This window comes from Natrix helvetica (assembly GCF_964273705.1).
Source record: "Natrix helvetica genome assembly, chromosome: 1".
NCBI lineage: Eukaryota > Metazoa > Chordata > Lepidosauria > Squamata > Natricidae > Natrix > Natrix helvetica.
Genome location: NC_138548.1, coordinates 219482688 through 219499607, shown reverse-complemented (window position 1 = coordinate 219499607; position 16920 = coordinate 219482688). Strand labels below are relative to the sequence as shown.

Below are 16920 nucleotides of genomic sequence, written 5' to 3'. Positions count from 1 at the left end.
GGATTTAATATATTTTTTATACCGATGGAAGTACACTGCAAAGTTGAGAAAAATGCAGATCTGAAAAGCTCGTTTTTTAAAATCTTTATTTAGCTCTGAAAATGAGATGCCAGGTAAGTTTGAATTTTAATGTAAAGTAAGTGAATGTTGCTTCTGTGTCTGCTCGACAGAGTGAGCTGTGCTAGCATGTATATATTTACTTACAATTCACAGAGAAAAATTTAGAGACAGAAGGAAGCAAGAAACAAAAACACTAAAGTGAAGCAGAAGCCAAGTGCATGCATGCAGTTTATTGAAAATATAGAAGGAAGCTTGGAGTGCTTAACAAGGAGCAAAATATAGCAACAATACAGATATTAATGATATACATGTCCTTTGCGACTAATCCTTAATCAGTAATGCATGCATTGAACTATGGCAAAGCACACTTAATTAAAAAGATGCAACAGAATTTCACACTACAATGAGGAAACCTCCTGGCGTGTTATTTCTACTAATCTTTTTTGACAGAAATTTGGCTTTTACCAGTAACATCTGAGTGCAGAAGCAGACTGCCTACCCGCATCGTTCTCTTCATCCCAAACATTTCATAATTTCAATTCTGAACACAGCATAGAAATTTTTTAACAAGTGGGAAAATGAACCCCATCCCCATCCCCATCCCCAGTCTAACTGCAAGTCTAGCTGTAACAGAGAAGAAAGGTACTGTATATATCAAAGGAGGAATGGGTGCAAAGAAGTCAAGAGAAGAGATCAAGTGTTAAAAATGTGTATGCAGTGAATCTTGACACGGGGGAGGGGAGAGGCAGGGGAAAGAAATGTTATTTGCAATCCCATCTTGGACAGTGTGTGGCTGTGTGTGGCTTCCCTTTCTGAAATGATTTGCTAGGCACCAAGGACAAAAAGGAAATCAAAAACTAAAATAAAATCCCGAATTCAAAAACAGGCAAAAATAAAATAAAATATTCCCAGTGTAGACTGAGGGAAAAGGAGCATACATGATTGGAGACCTCTTGAAAAGTCTTAAAGACAGAAAACCCCGGCCATTACATGCTGAAGCAATCTACAGTAAGCTATCTCAAATAAATATAAGGTCCTGCTATTTCTTTCCCATGGGGTGGGTAATCCAGAGGCCCTGTGAAGTCCCAGATGCCTAGGCATGCCCCCCCCAAAAAAAGCCTATTCAACCCTGTTCAGCCATTCAGCTGGTCTCTAAAATTGAGCAATTCATCAGGGTTGGTTCTGGGGGGAGGAAAGGAATGGCAGAAATGGAGGGGTTCTCGGTTTTCCCTTTGAGAGGATTGATTCTGAATCTGCTATGATCCAGTCCCACCCACTGATTTGTCGTGGCCATGCCCAATAACTGAGGCTGACTCCTGGCACATCCCCAAACCCTCAATATGGTCTTAAATCTAAAGCATGGCTGTTCCCAGTCATGAATTTAATGATTCATGCATCTGTCTCCACATGAAGTTCCTTCTTCCCAGCTCCTGGGATTTAGTACATAAATTTTCTGACTGAAGAACTGACTGATGTGACTTGGACATTTCTAAGCCCAGAGCTGCTCTCACCACGGGAAGCCCCAAACATAGCTCCAGAGATGCCTCCAGAACTATGCACTCCCATGCCAGACCCTCCAGGAACACAGGTGGCTCCTACACTATGGTGTATTCCACCATGGTGACTACTTGCACAGTTTCCATCTGCAGAAAGACCTGAGTTATGTCTGCCACCTCCAGAGGTCATTACATGCTTGGTGGTAACATTGCCTGTGTAGCCACCACTGCTGGCACTAACCCCTCCTGCAGTTCCCAACCCAGCCCCGTGTACCATCCCATGATTGACTCCAGCTGCCATGCCTACGGAACCTCCTGTATTCCTGGGGCCCATAGTGTGGACACAAGGTGCATTCCCGGTAGTGAAGCCTTCTCCTGTGCCATTGAAGTTCCCATGATTGTGTTCCATGCCTCTTCCTGCAGCAGCACCATAGGCCACACCGACTCCCATTCCAGGGGCACACTCACCCACTGGGTAGCCCCCACTGACCATTGCTGTAAAGGTGGCAAACAAGAGAGGTTCTGTTACTTTGATGGCAGGCTTGAAAACACCAAGCACACAATATCAGGTTGCACATTTTTAAGCGGGGTAAGGGGATGTTGAATGTACTCACCAACACTGACAGGGTTGCCTGTGTAAATCCTGTTAGAACGAGAAAAGTGAAAATTAGAACCCGAAGTGCAGGATGGTTATACAGACCATATTCTTTAAAGACTCAATATTTCAAAAACAAACATATTGCATTCTTTGTCTATAGATAGTGTCTACTCACTATCATAATTGTTAGCATCACTCTTTAAGTAGGATATTCTGGCTTATGGCTAGCACATCTGAACTGCAGAAATCTATGCGACCCTTAAATGGAAGCAAAGCACATTTTTCTGCCACATGATGTTGGCTGGATTTTGGTAACTCAGTCCTGATGATGCTCAGAAAGATGGGGGAGGGGACCCCAAGTGTCATGGCCCCATTGGATCCTGATTTGGAGGAGGAATTGGAATCAGGAGTATCCGATGGGGATGGCAACTCTACCCTGGAATGTCTGGAGAGGCCAGAGGCTGAGGATTATGCTGTCCCAGGTGCCTCCAGCAATGGAGGAGGTGGTTGACTAGACAGAGACCTGTCTGCCCTCACAAATGCAGAGAAGGATCAGCTGCAGACAGGCAATAATGAAGAGAGGCAACAGATCCCCACTAATGAGGAACAGCTGCCTCTTCCACCCACTCCGAGGGCACAGAGAATGGAGCAGAGGGAAACTCAAAGGAGGCTGTGAGGCTGTTGGTGAGGAGGCTACCCCACCCCTTCTTAAAAGAAACACCTGGCTTGAGCTGATTTAATCAGAGGCTAGGGAAGAGTGTTTTTGACAGGAGCAATTGTTAACTTCAGCACGCACTTCCCCGGTCATTGTAAACCCTGACTTTGGATCGTATTTCTGCCCTGTGGAATTTGAACCTTGCGTGTGGACTCTGTGCCTAGTCTTGTGCACTTTTGGAATCTTGTTTATGGACTGTAGAATCATAACACAAGTATAATATGTGAGGGTTTCATCCATACAGTTAAGAAATGAATGAAATGGGAGAGAAGATCTGTTTACAGATACCTCATATTCTACTTGTCCAACTCTCCATGTGTTGAGAGAACATCTATTGATTAGCCTTCCCCAGCCTGATTATCTCTAGAACCAGATAGTCTATAGCTTCCCAAGCTCTCAACAAATAAAGGTTGGTTCTCTCTGGTAGAGAACTTAGGGAGTTTTAGTCTAAAACACTGAGAAGTTATGAAGAAGAGTCTATCCTAGATAGATTCCACCTCCCTCCTGATGCAGCAACATGCAAAAATATTTAGCATTATATTAAAAATAAATGAATACATAAATAAAAACAACAACTTCCTGACACTACTTGAACACTATCAATATTGAAAAAATCACCACCAGTCAATTGCAAAAGGCAGCTTTACTTGGAACAGGTTACACCTTGCTACAATACCTTTAACACTCTCAAACAACATCTGCCTATCCTAAGACTCAATAGGTGGATACAAATGCCAAATCCTGTCTTAACATCTGGCTGATTGTGCAACCAACACAGTAAAGCTTATGAAAAGTTGAATGAGGTGAATCAATCTTCCCAGGTTTCAAAACTCTAGAGAATTCTTTGCTGCCCTCTAGTAGCTCAGTAGATTCTTGTACTACATATCTGATTTCCAAAAAGAGAAAGTAGAATATAGTCTCCAAGTGTTGCAAAGAATAACATCTGTTGGAAATCATATCTTCCTGATTCTGGAAAGGTAACTATAGAGGTCTCCCAATTAAAATTAGTTTATAGTCTCAGGATGGGTATATAACTGTGATGGCGAACCTATCGCATGTGTGCCAGAAATGTCACACAGAACCCTCTCTGTGGGCACATGCACAGTGGCCAGGTGCTCTTCTGGGTTACAACACATGCATGCCCACCGGACAGCTGGTCTTCACATGAAGACCTACTGTCCGGCACGCATGCACATGCCTTAACTTGGAAAAGCTGTTTGCCATGTGCATATGCACCAGCCAGCTGCTCGGTTCTGGAGCACACACACATTCCAGTTTTAGCATTTGATGCCAAAAAGGTTAGCTCTCACTGGTATATAAGGACATTTCTTATCCAGTATTCAATTCTTTATTTTATTTTTAGAATTGTATAGTACATTATTCCTAGCCTCACCCAATCAAACCATCTAATCATAACATCAGTGATTTATTGAGTATCTTTCCTTCCATAAATATAGCGTATCACCAATTTGATGCCTTCCTTTTTAGTCTAGCATTCTAAATGCCAGTTTCCCATTTTAGCATCTTTTATAACAGACATGTATAACATAGCAATCTAGGTGTTTGGGTGTTCAACTTCCAATCATTCTTGACTACTGACCATATTGAACAGGATGAATAGGAATCCAACAAAATCTAGATAGATTAAACCACAGATTGCTACGCCTGATGATAGCTGGGCATTACAAATATGTGTTTTTATTTTTTCCTAAGTATATTTAGAAGTGCATCTCACCTGCTCTCCTCTCCTTCCAGCAGTGCCCTGTAGGTAGCAATTTCAATATCTAGAGCCAGCTTGGTGTTTAGCAGCTCCTGGTAATCACGGAGCAGGCATGTCAGTTTATCTTTCGACTGCTGGTAGGCTGTCTGCAGGTCAACATGCTTACTACGAGCATCTTTTAGGGCAATGTCACCACGTTGCTCAGAGTCACAAATGGCTGATTGAAGACTGGCAACCTAGGATCAGGAGAAAAAAAGCTTAAGGAAACGCAGTATCAACTGATTAAGACAGAGTGAGAAACATGTTGAATCTGATTCATGAATGCTGAAGAAACTATATAAAGATAATCACTGTCTTTCCTCTCAGCTAATTAAATTGGTCAGGACATTGGTAGAATCAAAAACAGATAGAGAAGACACAGGGAACAAACAGGGAAGTTACTTGGAGTCTGAGAAATAGAGGAAACTACATATTAAGCATGTGAAAATCCACCATGATCCCTGTTGTTTAATGCCTATGCTCCAATGTTGAAACACTGTACATTCTCTCCACACACCCTGCTTCCGTCACTACCGCCATTCAATCTGCTGTCCAGCAACTCATCCCAAAGGTACTTTTTCAAAAGGCAACAAGACTATTTTTCCCCTTGAAGACATTTCACTTCTCATCCAAGAAGTTGGGACAACCGAGATATCTGAGAATCTCCACAGACATGCCCAGCAGTCCCTTATTCAATGAACAGGCAACTTGGCATGGAGAAGTGATGCGATGGGAACTTAGCAGTCAAGGCAAGTGATACCAAAGAAGGAAGGAACTAAGATGTAGATTCCATCTATCAACCTCCTTGTTCTCTTGCTATAAATGTTATTGCCATAATAGTGGTAGCATACATATTCAGTCATTGAGAGCTAATCATATTTCCAAGAAAAGGAATATACCGGAAGGTATCATTCCTGATTCAATATTTCACTCAGATAGATTTGATAAGCATGTTATGACATAATATTCCTGCCAACCAGATGGCAGAGTAATTGTGCTATTTTTAATCCAGGCCTTGCTTTAACTTGCCCTTTAGATTTCTTCCCCACTTCCAGATCGCATTAGCAAACTTCACTTTATTTCATTTCGATTTTTGATGTTCTAGGGTGCTAGGTTTTATCTATGTAAACCAATCTAATTCGAATATATTTTCATTTTTCTTTGAAGAAGTGAAGGCTGATCATGCTTTCTTGAGCGGAAGTTTTCTTGAGCAGAAATTGCAATATTTATGCCTAAACTGCCATTTTTATTTCCTAGTCTGGGTGTTGTTTTCTAGAAACTTTTCTCAATTTCATTCCATTCTGTATCTAATATTCCCAAATCTTTATATATTATCTGGTTGTTTATATTATGAGAATTTAATAATCTGAAATGACTGCTGTTAGCATTTGAGAAGTTAGACATTTTTTGTTTATGTATGTTTAAACAATATAATGAAGATTACTTAAATTTGATAAACATGATAGAGATTACTAATTGTCACTCCGAATTGGATTGATATGAATGATACCCAGAATCAACTCTGTCCACACACAACACGGATGTATATTTTTTAAAATAATAATAATAAATATAATAAAAAAGCATTTGATTTCTGAATTTTATATTTCTTATAAAATATAAATAGCTAATATGTGGTGGCATTTAAGTATTGAACAGCTTCTTTGCAATCATGATGGAGACGTTACATATTTTAACATTGCCATATATTGTATAATATATGGCAGCCTTTGGCAGCTTCTATTTGTTTCTAGCCACAGCAGGTGGCAGCATCCCATAGTCTTTGGCACATGTGAAAAAACTCAAATCCAATTCAAACATGCTTAGGATTTGGAAGATTATCAGGAAATCCCAGGGTTAGATCAGAAAACTGGGGGGGGGGGGAAATATCCCAGAAGAAACTGGGGGCAAGTAGTCCCAGAAACCAAACACAACTCAAGAGAGACTTCCTTATTTGTTTTTATGGTAAGCCAACTCTATCCTCCAAATATTCTCCTCAGAAAACAAATATACATTTGGGGAGAGAAGGGAATTATTCTATTTGCTTTTTTGGTGGGGGAGAGAGAACAAGACCTTGATAGCACAGAGGTTCCCTTATAGCTTTCCACTGTAGTATTTCCAAAATGAGGGTGAAAGAACACATTGCAATTTAGTGCACATTCCAGAAGAGCACCTGAGAGGAATCTTCATAGTGAGCCTCTTTGAAAGGATCAATAAGATCTCAAGATTCCAGAGAATCTGTTTACCTGCTATTGTAGGAAAACAAGATCATTCAAAGTGAAGCAACAAAATAAGATCGACTCCCCTACCTGCTTCTTTGCATTATCACTGTCTATATGCAGCCTCTGGACCATCCTGTTGAGCTCCCCAATCTCGTGCTGGTTGTTTTTCAGTTCTTCATTGAATTTGCCTCGATTGTTCTGAATTTCTGCAATCTAACAAATGAAAATCAGCATCACTCTTACTGTCATTTGAGCAGTTGAGGGCATATCAACATTAGGGGGAAAAAAAACCTTCATCATTTGCTGTGTTTTGTGGTATAGGCCACACCAGGCATGGGATATAACTGTCTATTAGAATAGCTGTGATTTGTAGGAATAAGCTGGAAAAGGAAGATTGCAATAGCAAGAGCACTTAGACTTAAGTACTGCTTCAAAGTGTTTTACAGCCCACTCTAAATGGTTTACAGAATCAACATATTGCCCCCAACAATCTGGGTCCTCATTTTACCGACCTTGTAAGGATGGACGTCTGAGTCAACCTTGAGCTGGTTATTTTTGAGGGAATCGAACTACTGGCAATGTGAGCAGAGTTAGCCTGCAAAACTGCATTCTAACCACTGCACCACCACAGCTCTTATAAGATCTGAAGAAGGCAATAAGGCTTAGGGGAGGAGGACATTGTAACTTTTTCTAGTGGTCAAGAGCTTTTCCTAGTGGTTAAAGCCTCTCCCCTGACAGTCCATGCCAAGGTTTGCTTCCCAATTCCCAACTCATGAATGACTTTACTCAAACAAAGGGCTCGATTGTTGCATCTTCATCTGCTTGATTTTCCAAGCAAGGTCCCTGTGACTCTCAAACTAATACTCACCTTGCTGTGGTAAAAAGCTTCAGCTTCTTGCTTGCTGGTGTGAGCAATATTCTGATACCAGGCTTCTACATTCTTAAGGATGAGGTCCATATCAAGGTCACGTGTATTGTCCATTTTCAGAATCACAGAAGTGTCACAGATTTGGTGGTTGAACTGAGTTAATTCCTGTGGAGGATATGATTCCAAAATAAGTTCCCACATCCTTGTAGGGATATATGAAACATTATATGCACAGACTGTGGCATGCAAAAAAACCAGTTACTTTCAAGGGCACCATTCCTGATGCAACACATGCAGGTTTCTGCTGCCTGGATCCAGACATAGAACAAATAAGGGACTGTTTTGTTCTGGGCACAGAATGATTGTTTTGGTCTTGGCAGAAATCGCTTAAGATGAAGGTGGGAGAAATGGGATATAAGCCAAATACATTGGTTGTGGAAGGGATGGAGGGAAGAGACTGAAAAGATGAGTGGGTGTACAGGACTGTGGGATGTGCTATGCTAGGAATTGGAGAGAGCAGTAATAGCAGCTGAAGGAGGAGAGGGATGGGAAGATATTGGGAATATGGGATGAATGGGTAGAATGGTGGAATATACCATGATGGAAACAACTGACAAGAAGAGCTATCAGAGGGAATAATATGCGTTGTCTTGCCCCATAGGCCTATCAGGATTATATTTCACCTGAAATCCAGAACAGCCAATGCATTCTAGGTTCCAGTTCTGATCCAAAATTGTTCCAGATCCTCCAGAACCTGATAGTTTGTTCCAAGTTTCAAATGAAATATTTCCCCTGTTTCTTGTAATCCCCTAAATTATTGCCTTCTACTGCTTAGCAATTAATGTATGTCGGTTCTGTTTTAGGGCCCTACAAGAGAATGCCAATGAAAGAGTGCATATTGAGCAAAGCTGTTAGAGCAGTGGTAGGTTAGGACCGCACACCCACAATTGTATGATGTTCCTTAAAGGGAGTTGTTGCTGTTTTCTCTCTATGGATATGTTAGTAACAGGTTTCATAAGATCTAGATACTCACCTCTGCGAAGATACACCTCAGAGTGTCCAATTCTTGTGCTAAAACCTCAACTTTAGATTCCAGCTCTTCTTTAGTGAGAAAGACACAATCAACATCCTAAGTAGAGAAGAAAACCACATAAGAAATTGTATTTTTTAAAAGGAAATTTAAAAAGTCTTTTTATGGAGCAGGGTGAGTTTATGTATTCATTAAGGTGTTGTAATAAAGAAAACATTTTTGAATATTATCTCAAAATGAGTTAAAGAGGGATCATATACAATTTTTAAATCATATTTGAAAGTGCTAGTGTGACATGCCAGGCAGCTGATTATTAAGCAGATGTTCCTAAGTTGCAGCATTTACTGTAACTTCTTATAAATCCATCCAAGAATACTGATAGGCAAAGAATACAAACTTGGAACAGGATTAAGAATAGATATTAGAATCTTTTCATCCCAGAAATCTTTTTTTTAAAGTCTGTCCTCTGTGCGCATGGACCTATTGCCATCATTTAAGGTATCTACGGAGGTTTAGCTAGATTAAAGAACCTCCGAGTGCAAAGTTTCATATATTTTGTGTTATGTTTAAAAATTACCTTTTTCAGCACCACAAAGTCATTCTCTGCTGTTGTACGCCTATTAACCTCGTCTTCATACCTGCATTAGAGAGAAAGGAAGGCTGGTTCTTAATGTCAGAAACATTTAAATCAAAAGCAGGTCTCATTGGTATGTTTTCATGAGGTAATTTCGCCACTTTTTCATTCATTTAATTTAATTAAAAGACCTCTAGGTTCTCTTTAAGGTCAACAGACTCACCCCAGGTGGCTTACATATAACAGACATAAGCAAAATGCCACAACAGTTAATGTATCCTTCTAAATAGTGAACTGCCTAAGCAACAGTATGAAACTCAGGTAAAGCCCCAGATATTTTTTTGTTGGAAAAGTGATTTTTAAACCTTTTTTTTTTAAAAAAAGCAGGGTGATGATACTCAGATAAGCAAGGTGTTCCATAAATTGGAACAATCAAAAAAGAAAAAGGAACATCCCTTGTTCTTACACTGTAATTACTACCCTGGAGCTATCATATCATGTAGAGAGCTGGTTTGGTCTAATGCAGTGTTGGCGAAACTTACAATACAATAGCAGAGTTGGAAGGGACCTTGGGGGTCTTCTAGTCCAACCCCCAGCCAAGGCAGAAAACCCTGTACCGTTTCAGACAAATGTCTATCCAACATCTTCTTAAAGACTTCCAATGTTGGGGCATTCACAACTTCTGGAGGAAAGCTGTTCCACTGATTGTTTTAACTGTCAGGAAATTTCTCCTCAGTTCTAAGTTGCTTCTCTCCTTGATTAATTTCCACCCATTGCTTCTTGTCTTACCCTCAGGTGCTTTGGAGAATAGTTTGACTCCCTCTTCTTTGTGGCAACCCCTGAGATATTGGAACACTGCTATCATGTCTCCCCTAGTCCTTCTTTTCATTAAACTAGACATATCCAGTTCCTGCAACCGTTCTTCATATATTTTAGTCTCCAGTCCCCTAATCATCTTTGTTGCTCTTCTCTGCACTCTCTCCAGAGTCTCCACATCTTTTCTACATCGTGGCGACCAGAACTGAATGCAGTATTCCAAGTGTGGCCTTACCAAGGCATTATAATATGCTATTAACATTTCATGTGATCTTGATTCTATCCTTCTGTTGATGCAGCCTAGAACTGTGTTGGCTTTTTTGGCAGCTGCTGCACACTGCTGGCTCATATTTAAATGGTTGTCCACTAGGACTCCAAGATCCCTTTCACAGTTACTACTGTTGAGCAAGGTACCACCTATACTATACCTGTGCATTTCGTTTTTCTTGCCTAAATGTAGAAACTTACACTGAGTGCTGAAATGGCAACACACGTGCCAGAAACTGGAAGAGCAGCCTCCCAGTGTGCATGTGCATGCTGGCTGGGTGGGTACTCTTCTGGTTTCCAGTGTGTGCATGTGCACTGACCAACCGGTCTTCATGCATACATGCAAGCGAGAAACTGGAAGACCAGATGGCCGGTGCACATGAGCACCGGGCGGCTGCTCTTCCAGTTTCCGGGGTCTCCCACATATGTGAAAACCAGCTTGCTGGCATGCCGGAATGCGGAAGAGCAATGGGCAATGGCTCTGCATGCCACTTCTGACATGCGTGGCATAGGTTCACCATTACAGGTCTAGTGGTTAAAGCACCAGGCTAGAAACCAGGAAGCTGAGTTCTCAATCCTGCCTTATTCATGAAAGCCTCCTGGTGATTTTGAGCCGGTCACTGTCTCTCTGCCCAGAATGTCAGAATCTGGTGACAAGCCAGTCGGCCGATTCCTGTCATGGGTTAACATTTGGCTGATCTGACAAAAGAAGATCCTGCACTTTGTGGGGAAAATGCCAGGAAGATAAAAAGAAGAAGCTATCATGAACTCAGTAGTAATGTCAATTCAATTTAGATCAGCCTTTTTCAATCTGAGCTTCACTGGGATTGTAGCTCACAAAATTCTCAGCCCTACTGGCTGGAACTGCAATCCCAGCACATCTGGAGAGTGGCATATAGGATAAATACAGATAGTCCTTGACTTATCACTTAGTGACCGTTTGAAGGTGCAATGGCACTGAAAAAAGTGACTTAGGACCATTTTCACACTTATGACTATTGCAGCATCCTGGTGGTCATGCGATCAAAATTCAGATACTTGTCAATTGACTCATACTTATGACGGTTGCAGTGTCCCGGGGTCATGGGGGTCTCCTTTTGTGACCTTCTGACAAGCAAAGTCAATGGGGAATCCAGATTCACTTAACAACCCTGTTAAGTCCCTTAACAACTGCAGTGATTCACTTGTGGCCAGAAAGAGCATAAAAATAGGGCAAAACTCACTTAACAAATGTCTCCCTTAGCAACATAAATGTTGGGCTCAATTGTGGATGTAAATCGAGGACTATCTGTATTTAGATCCTGCTTAGATCCTGATAGACCTTATCTTGAAAAGGAGCTGATCAGAATCTTATCTGGGGAGGGGCTTTCAGTATATTGCCAAGCTTCAATCATCCCAATAGGTTTACTCACCTAGACCTATATTCCTCAACTAGTTCCTGCATGTTCTTCTGTTCGTGTTCCAGTTTTTCTCTTTCGCTTAGGACACATTCCAGTTGTTTCTTAAGTGACACAATGAAATTGTCATAGTAGGCTTCGAGGTTCTTCCGGGTAGGCTGAACATACTGATTCAGGAGTTCCCACTTAGTAGCAAGAACTTTGTTTTGCTGCTCCAGGGATCGAACCTGAAAGAAACGATCTCTCCAGTCAATCTTCCAACTAAACCAGTTTCTTGCAGTGGATAAGCTGAGGGTGGCCTTATGCCAAATAATCTAGGGAGTCCTGCATCTTTAATAGTGAGATAGCTTCAGGGGGCTTTGGGATGTATCACTTGCTTCTAGATTATTATTAAAGCTATGGTAGTTCCGCCTTCCTTGGTATCTGATAATTTAATGAAAAAGCACAAATTGCGTGTGACCTAGATTGTGCATCCTCCCTGAGAAAACACTTGAAATTGGTATGAATCAAACACAATTTTAGTCTTTAGTGTGTTTATTTTAAGCTGAAGGCCATTTCACAGATGCAACGATAGCCCGGGTTTGTCATAGTGCGTTCAGGAAAGAACCGCACCTACTTATTGCTCTCTGCAATTATAACTATGCTTGGCAAACTATTTTTTCTCACAGTTCCCGAGGCTCTGTGCCCTGGAGTACCAGCTGTCTGTCAAGCAAGGAACAATTCTTTTCACCTGCTCATTCAGCCTGCCGATGCTGTTATTGCATGACAGGTGAGCAGATGGAAAGGGAGATGGGGCCAGTGGCAAGAGTTTGGGAAGGGAGCTAATTAGTCCTTGGCTCGGCTTGGGGAAAAAATGCAGTGGGTGGAGGGAATTGAACATTACTCAAAACTCCCCTATCAATCTATCAGTCTGCAATATCTATGATCTGCTTCAATCAGTTGAGCATCTAGGCTCAATTCTGAAACAGCCTATACCGATCCAAGTTTCCCACTTGGAGATATGCTGGGATTGCAATTCCTCAGACTTTCCAGCCTCAGGGCCATTGGCCCATTTTCTTGGGAAGTCTAAGAACTCTAGACCCAAGACATATGGAGGAAACCAAAGGGAGAAAGTTGAACTATACCCAAATAATCTGATGGAGTTAAATTGTAGATCTGTGAGCTCTTCTCCTTCCAAAACTAGAGGAGGCACAGGCCAATACTTCAAAATCTCTCAAAAAAACAAACAAACCCCATCATGTTGTATGCAGCCCTATCTCTCGGATGTGTAAGGATTATAATAAACCTTTTTCTTGTTTGGGCAAACATAATAGTTCCCAGAAAAGGCCTTGCTATTGATTGCCATAAAGTGGACCTTTCCTGTGGTTGATCGTTTGTGCAGGAGGGCCCAACTATGATGTGTTTGAGGCAAATCATAGCCCAGGCCTTCTTTTTGTGAGAGTTTAGTTGATTTGAATTAATTAATCAATTAATTGATTGATTTGTTATGGAGTAACTTTAAATTATTTTTCTCTTTCTATTGAGTGTTTGACAAAACATTTAAATATTTTATTGCCATCATGTTTGGCATACTACTCCAATTATCATAGCTTTTGCATTCCTGAATTATCTATTTTAAGTATTCTTTTTCTTACCTACTGTCAAGTACCAATAGTTGGTTGATAATTTAGTACTGACACTTTAGGAGCCTGATATGTGAAGTAGTTTTTAATAAATATTTTATTTTTCTCTACCATTGGAAATTAAAATGGTATAGTTCACATTTTTGCCATTCAGGCTACCTGTGATAGGCAAACATGTCTGTTATAGCAACGGCTTCATGCAGTTTAGGTATAGATCTAAGATGGTTGAGACCAAGCTGAAATGATTTACAAATATTTTTTTCCTAGTCATTTAATTGATGAGCAGAATGGGCAATGTGAAATTATAGTCCCACTGATGATGAATTAACCAAACATAGATCATAAAGCATAAATCTACAAAGCAGAGCACAGAGCCAAAAAGGAAAACTAAAAGGAATTTCAGTTCTGAATTGTTGACTTGGTGAGAATTTAAAAAAAAAAACAATTTCTGGGTTTGTTTGTTTTTTTTGTTTAGAGCATGAGGTGTGAGGGAAGTGGGATGATCCTATTTAGGCTGGAAGATAAGCAGGGTCAGAATTGGTTAGTATTTAGAAGGATGACGTCTAGAAAATGTCAAGGTTATCAGCTAGACTTGAAACCTGAAAAAACATTCTAGAAGAAGAGTATGGCAATCTTACTGTTGCAAATAATATCCATGTAATAGATAACAAGGTAAAGAATATAGCCCTGTAAATCTTCAGCAGCTGAGCTCAACTTAAAGGAAGTTACATTTTATAAAGCAAATGCCCAAAATATTGAGCTCCAATTTTTTTTTAAAATTCTATTCAGTTGTTTTCCAACAAGCCCCTGTAGTTTTCTCGGCAAGATTTTTCACAAGTGGTTTGCCATTGCCTCTTTTCTAGGGTTGACAGAACATGACTGGCCCAAGGTTTCTCAGCTGGCTTCATACACAAAGTAAGACTAGAACTCACAGTCTCCCAATTTTTAACTTGATGTCTTAACCACTACACCAAACTGACTCTCAAACTCCAGATATTCTAACTCCTTTTGGCGAGTGAATTTTTGCAATGGCAAAATGTACTCAGATGACCCCACAATTGCTGACAGACCCTCATTTGAATTGAATCAGTGACTGATCATCAAATGATTTTGTGGCTCTGATTTATCATTAGATTAGAGGGCATTAAATTTAATTTTTTTTGAAGAAAATAAAACGGGAAGAGAGGAAACGGCTTCTAATTTTTATTGCTTCCTTCAATTTTCAGTGCAGTGAATCAGGATTTCAATCCTCGTTTCCTATTCAGATATCTTATTCTCATGAAATGGATCTATACAGATCCAGGTAACAACTTCTTGAAACAATTACATTTATGAATGCCTTCTCCACTTGTCTGCCTGACCAAATCAATTGCATCCCTCCTTTTTATAATTTCATCTCAACTTTTTTTAAAATAGGATTTTCTATTCAGCAAATATAAAGTTAGATAATACTATCACTTATTAAAAAATGAATCTTAATCCTAATGTTAATTGAAGCTGGAACAAGTCCAGGATTAGGCTTAGAAAAACCAGGCAGTTTTGACTGACATATGATGGGCCATAAAATGGGAAGAGTAGAATAGTAGAGTACATTTGCAGTAGGTCTGAAGAGCAAAGCAAAAAGATAGATATGGAAGGAACCGAAGCTATTGCCATTTAATGAAGGAAATCTCACACCACAAAATTCTTGGTTCAAAAGTTCTCCCTTAGAAAAAAAAAAACTTCTCCCCGCCCTCCTGTTTGGTGAAGGCATAATGATGATCTCTGTCTTAGGTTTTTTGCCATATTTATTAAGATAACAGGGCTGGCAATCTGAATCCTAACTATATTCCCGATCTCTCTTGATGCACACAAACAAGCAAGCAAGTCCCTTTCTATGAAATGTCATAATTCAGGAAAGATTTCTTATAATTAGTTCCTAGCATGGCAAGAAGAATGCAACAGGGGATAGTTGGATGCTTGTTCCAGAACGAAGAAGGAGTGTAGTAAGAGATGAAGAAAGGGGGAATAGGTGGATTATCCCAAATTATTCTTAAACATTTAAAATTGGAAGTTGAAAAAAGAGAGAGAGAGAGAGAGAGAGAGAGAAGGATGGACAAATTCCTACCTTATCAATGAAGCAAGCAAACTGGTTGTTCAAGGTTTTCATCTCTTCTTTCTCGTGCGTCCGTGCTTTATGCTCCTCGGGATCAACTCCAAGAGAAAGTGGCTTCAAGAGGCGCTCGTCAATAGAGACCCCCCGGATCCCTTCGCTTCTGCTGCTAGTCATGCTGCTCATTCTACCATATCCTCCATATCCACTCTGGCATTCAGCGCCCCCATAGCCTCCACCAAATCCTCCACCATAACCAAGACCCCCCATTCCCATCGCCTGCCCACCCATTCCCATGCGCTGTCCACCAACTGCCCCATAGATTTGTCCTCCATAGCCTTGGCTGTAAGACATTCTTTGGCTTCCCCCACCAAAATTATTCAGGCTCATGCTGGAGTAGCCACCAGTCCCACATTGTCTTCCATACGGCTGGCATGGAGGAGCAGAGCTTCGGCCACCCACCATAGAAGCAGAAGAAAATCGCCTTGATCCACCTAAGCATCGAGACCCAACAGGTATGTTCATGGTTAGGATTGGTGTTTCTGGGTTTTTGAAAAGAGTTGAGCAAACTATTAGTGAAGCAGTGGAATGAGGGAAAAGCAGCAGAGTGAAGGCAAGAGAATCCCTTTGATTTGCAATCAGGGCTTCTCTCTTTTATATGGCTCAAGAGGTGCATGGGATGCAAAATAAAATTACACGAAACAACCTGGGTTTGGTTTGCCTAGCAGCTAGAATCTATGCTCCCGAGCAAACATCTTTGTCATATGGGAAATAGCGTGGAATTTTAAAAAAAATGCTAGGCTTGCAAGCTTCCCTCTCCGTCTCTTATGTCTGGCTTTAATTAATCTGCTTCCTCAGTGTATAATTATCATCCACCAAAATACTTCAAGTGGCTTATTTACAGGGCAGTTTCACTTGCAGCTTCATCTCCTTTTATGTTTAATTATCTGGATGGAATGCACCATTCTTGATAAGGAGCAATGGTTTGGATTTGTTTGTTTATTTGCTCTCCTGTATGGAAACAAGGAGCAAGAAGAGGTGGAATCCATTAGGCGACAAAAATCTGACTCGAAGCAAAAATTCAAAGCAAATGTAGAGTTACTCACCTAACTAAAAACTTTAAAGCAATCCTCTCTCCTCTTGAAATAATATTAGTCAAACGTCTTGAGGGGAGAGTTGATCAAGCCTAGATCCCCAAATTGGTACCCACAGATATTAAGATATTAAGCCCAAGGCAGGAATCCCAACTCTGCTGATGATCAGAGCTGAAGTTTCCAGTGTCCGAAGTGCAAAGTAGGGTTTCCATGAAGCCTTGTGAAGGAAGTAGACAATTGAACAAAATTTAAATAAAAAAAGACAGCAGTTTCATTTTGAAAGAGGGGAATTACTTGTCTGAAGAGACCA

The 16920-nt window shown here is 40.5% G+C and overlaps 1 protein-coding gene across 1 annotated transcript; it reads right to left on the bottom strand.

Annotated features, from left to right (window-relative positions):
• Nucleotides 1–270: 270 nt before the first annotated feature.
• Nucleotides 271–16119, bottom strand: LOC309382898 (keratin, type II cytoskeletal 8-like). The gene is made up of 9 exons (XM_081934860.1): nucleotides 15532–16119; nucleotides 11818–12029; nucleotides 9326–9386; nucleotides 8752–8847; nucleotides 7719–7883; nucleotides 6938–7063; nucleotides 4605–4825; nucleotides 2171–2199; nucleotides 271–2051 (listed from the first exon to the last, which is right to left on the bottom strand). Exons 1-9 carry the CDS (start codon nucleotides 16039–16041, stop codon nucleotides 1498–1500), a joined length of 1974 nt encoding a protein of 657 aa, XP_081790986.1. The 5' UTR covers nucleotides 16042–16119; the 3' UTR covers nucleotides 271–1497.
• Nucleotides 16120–16920: the final 801 nt, after the last annotated feature.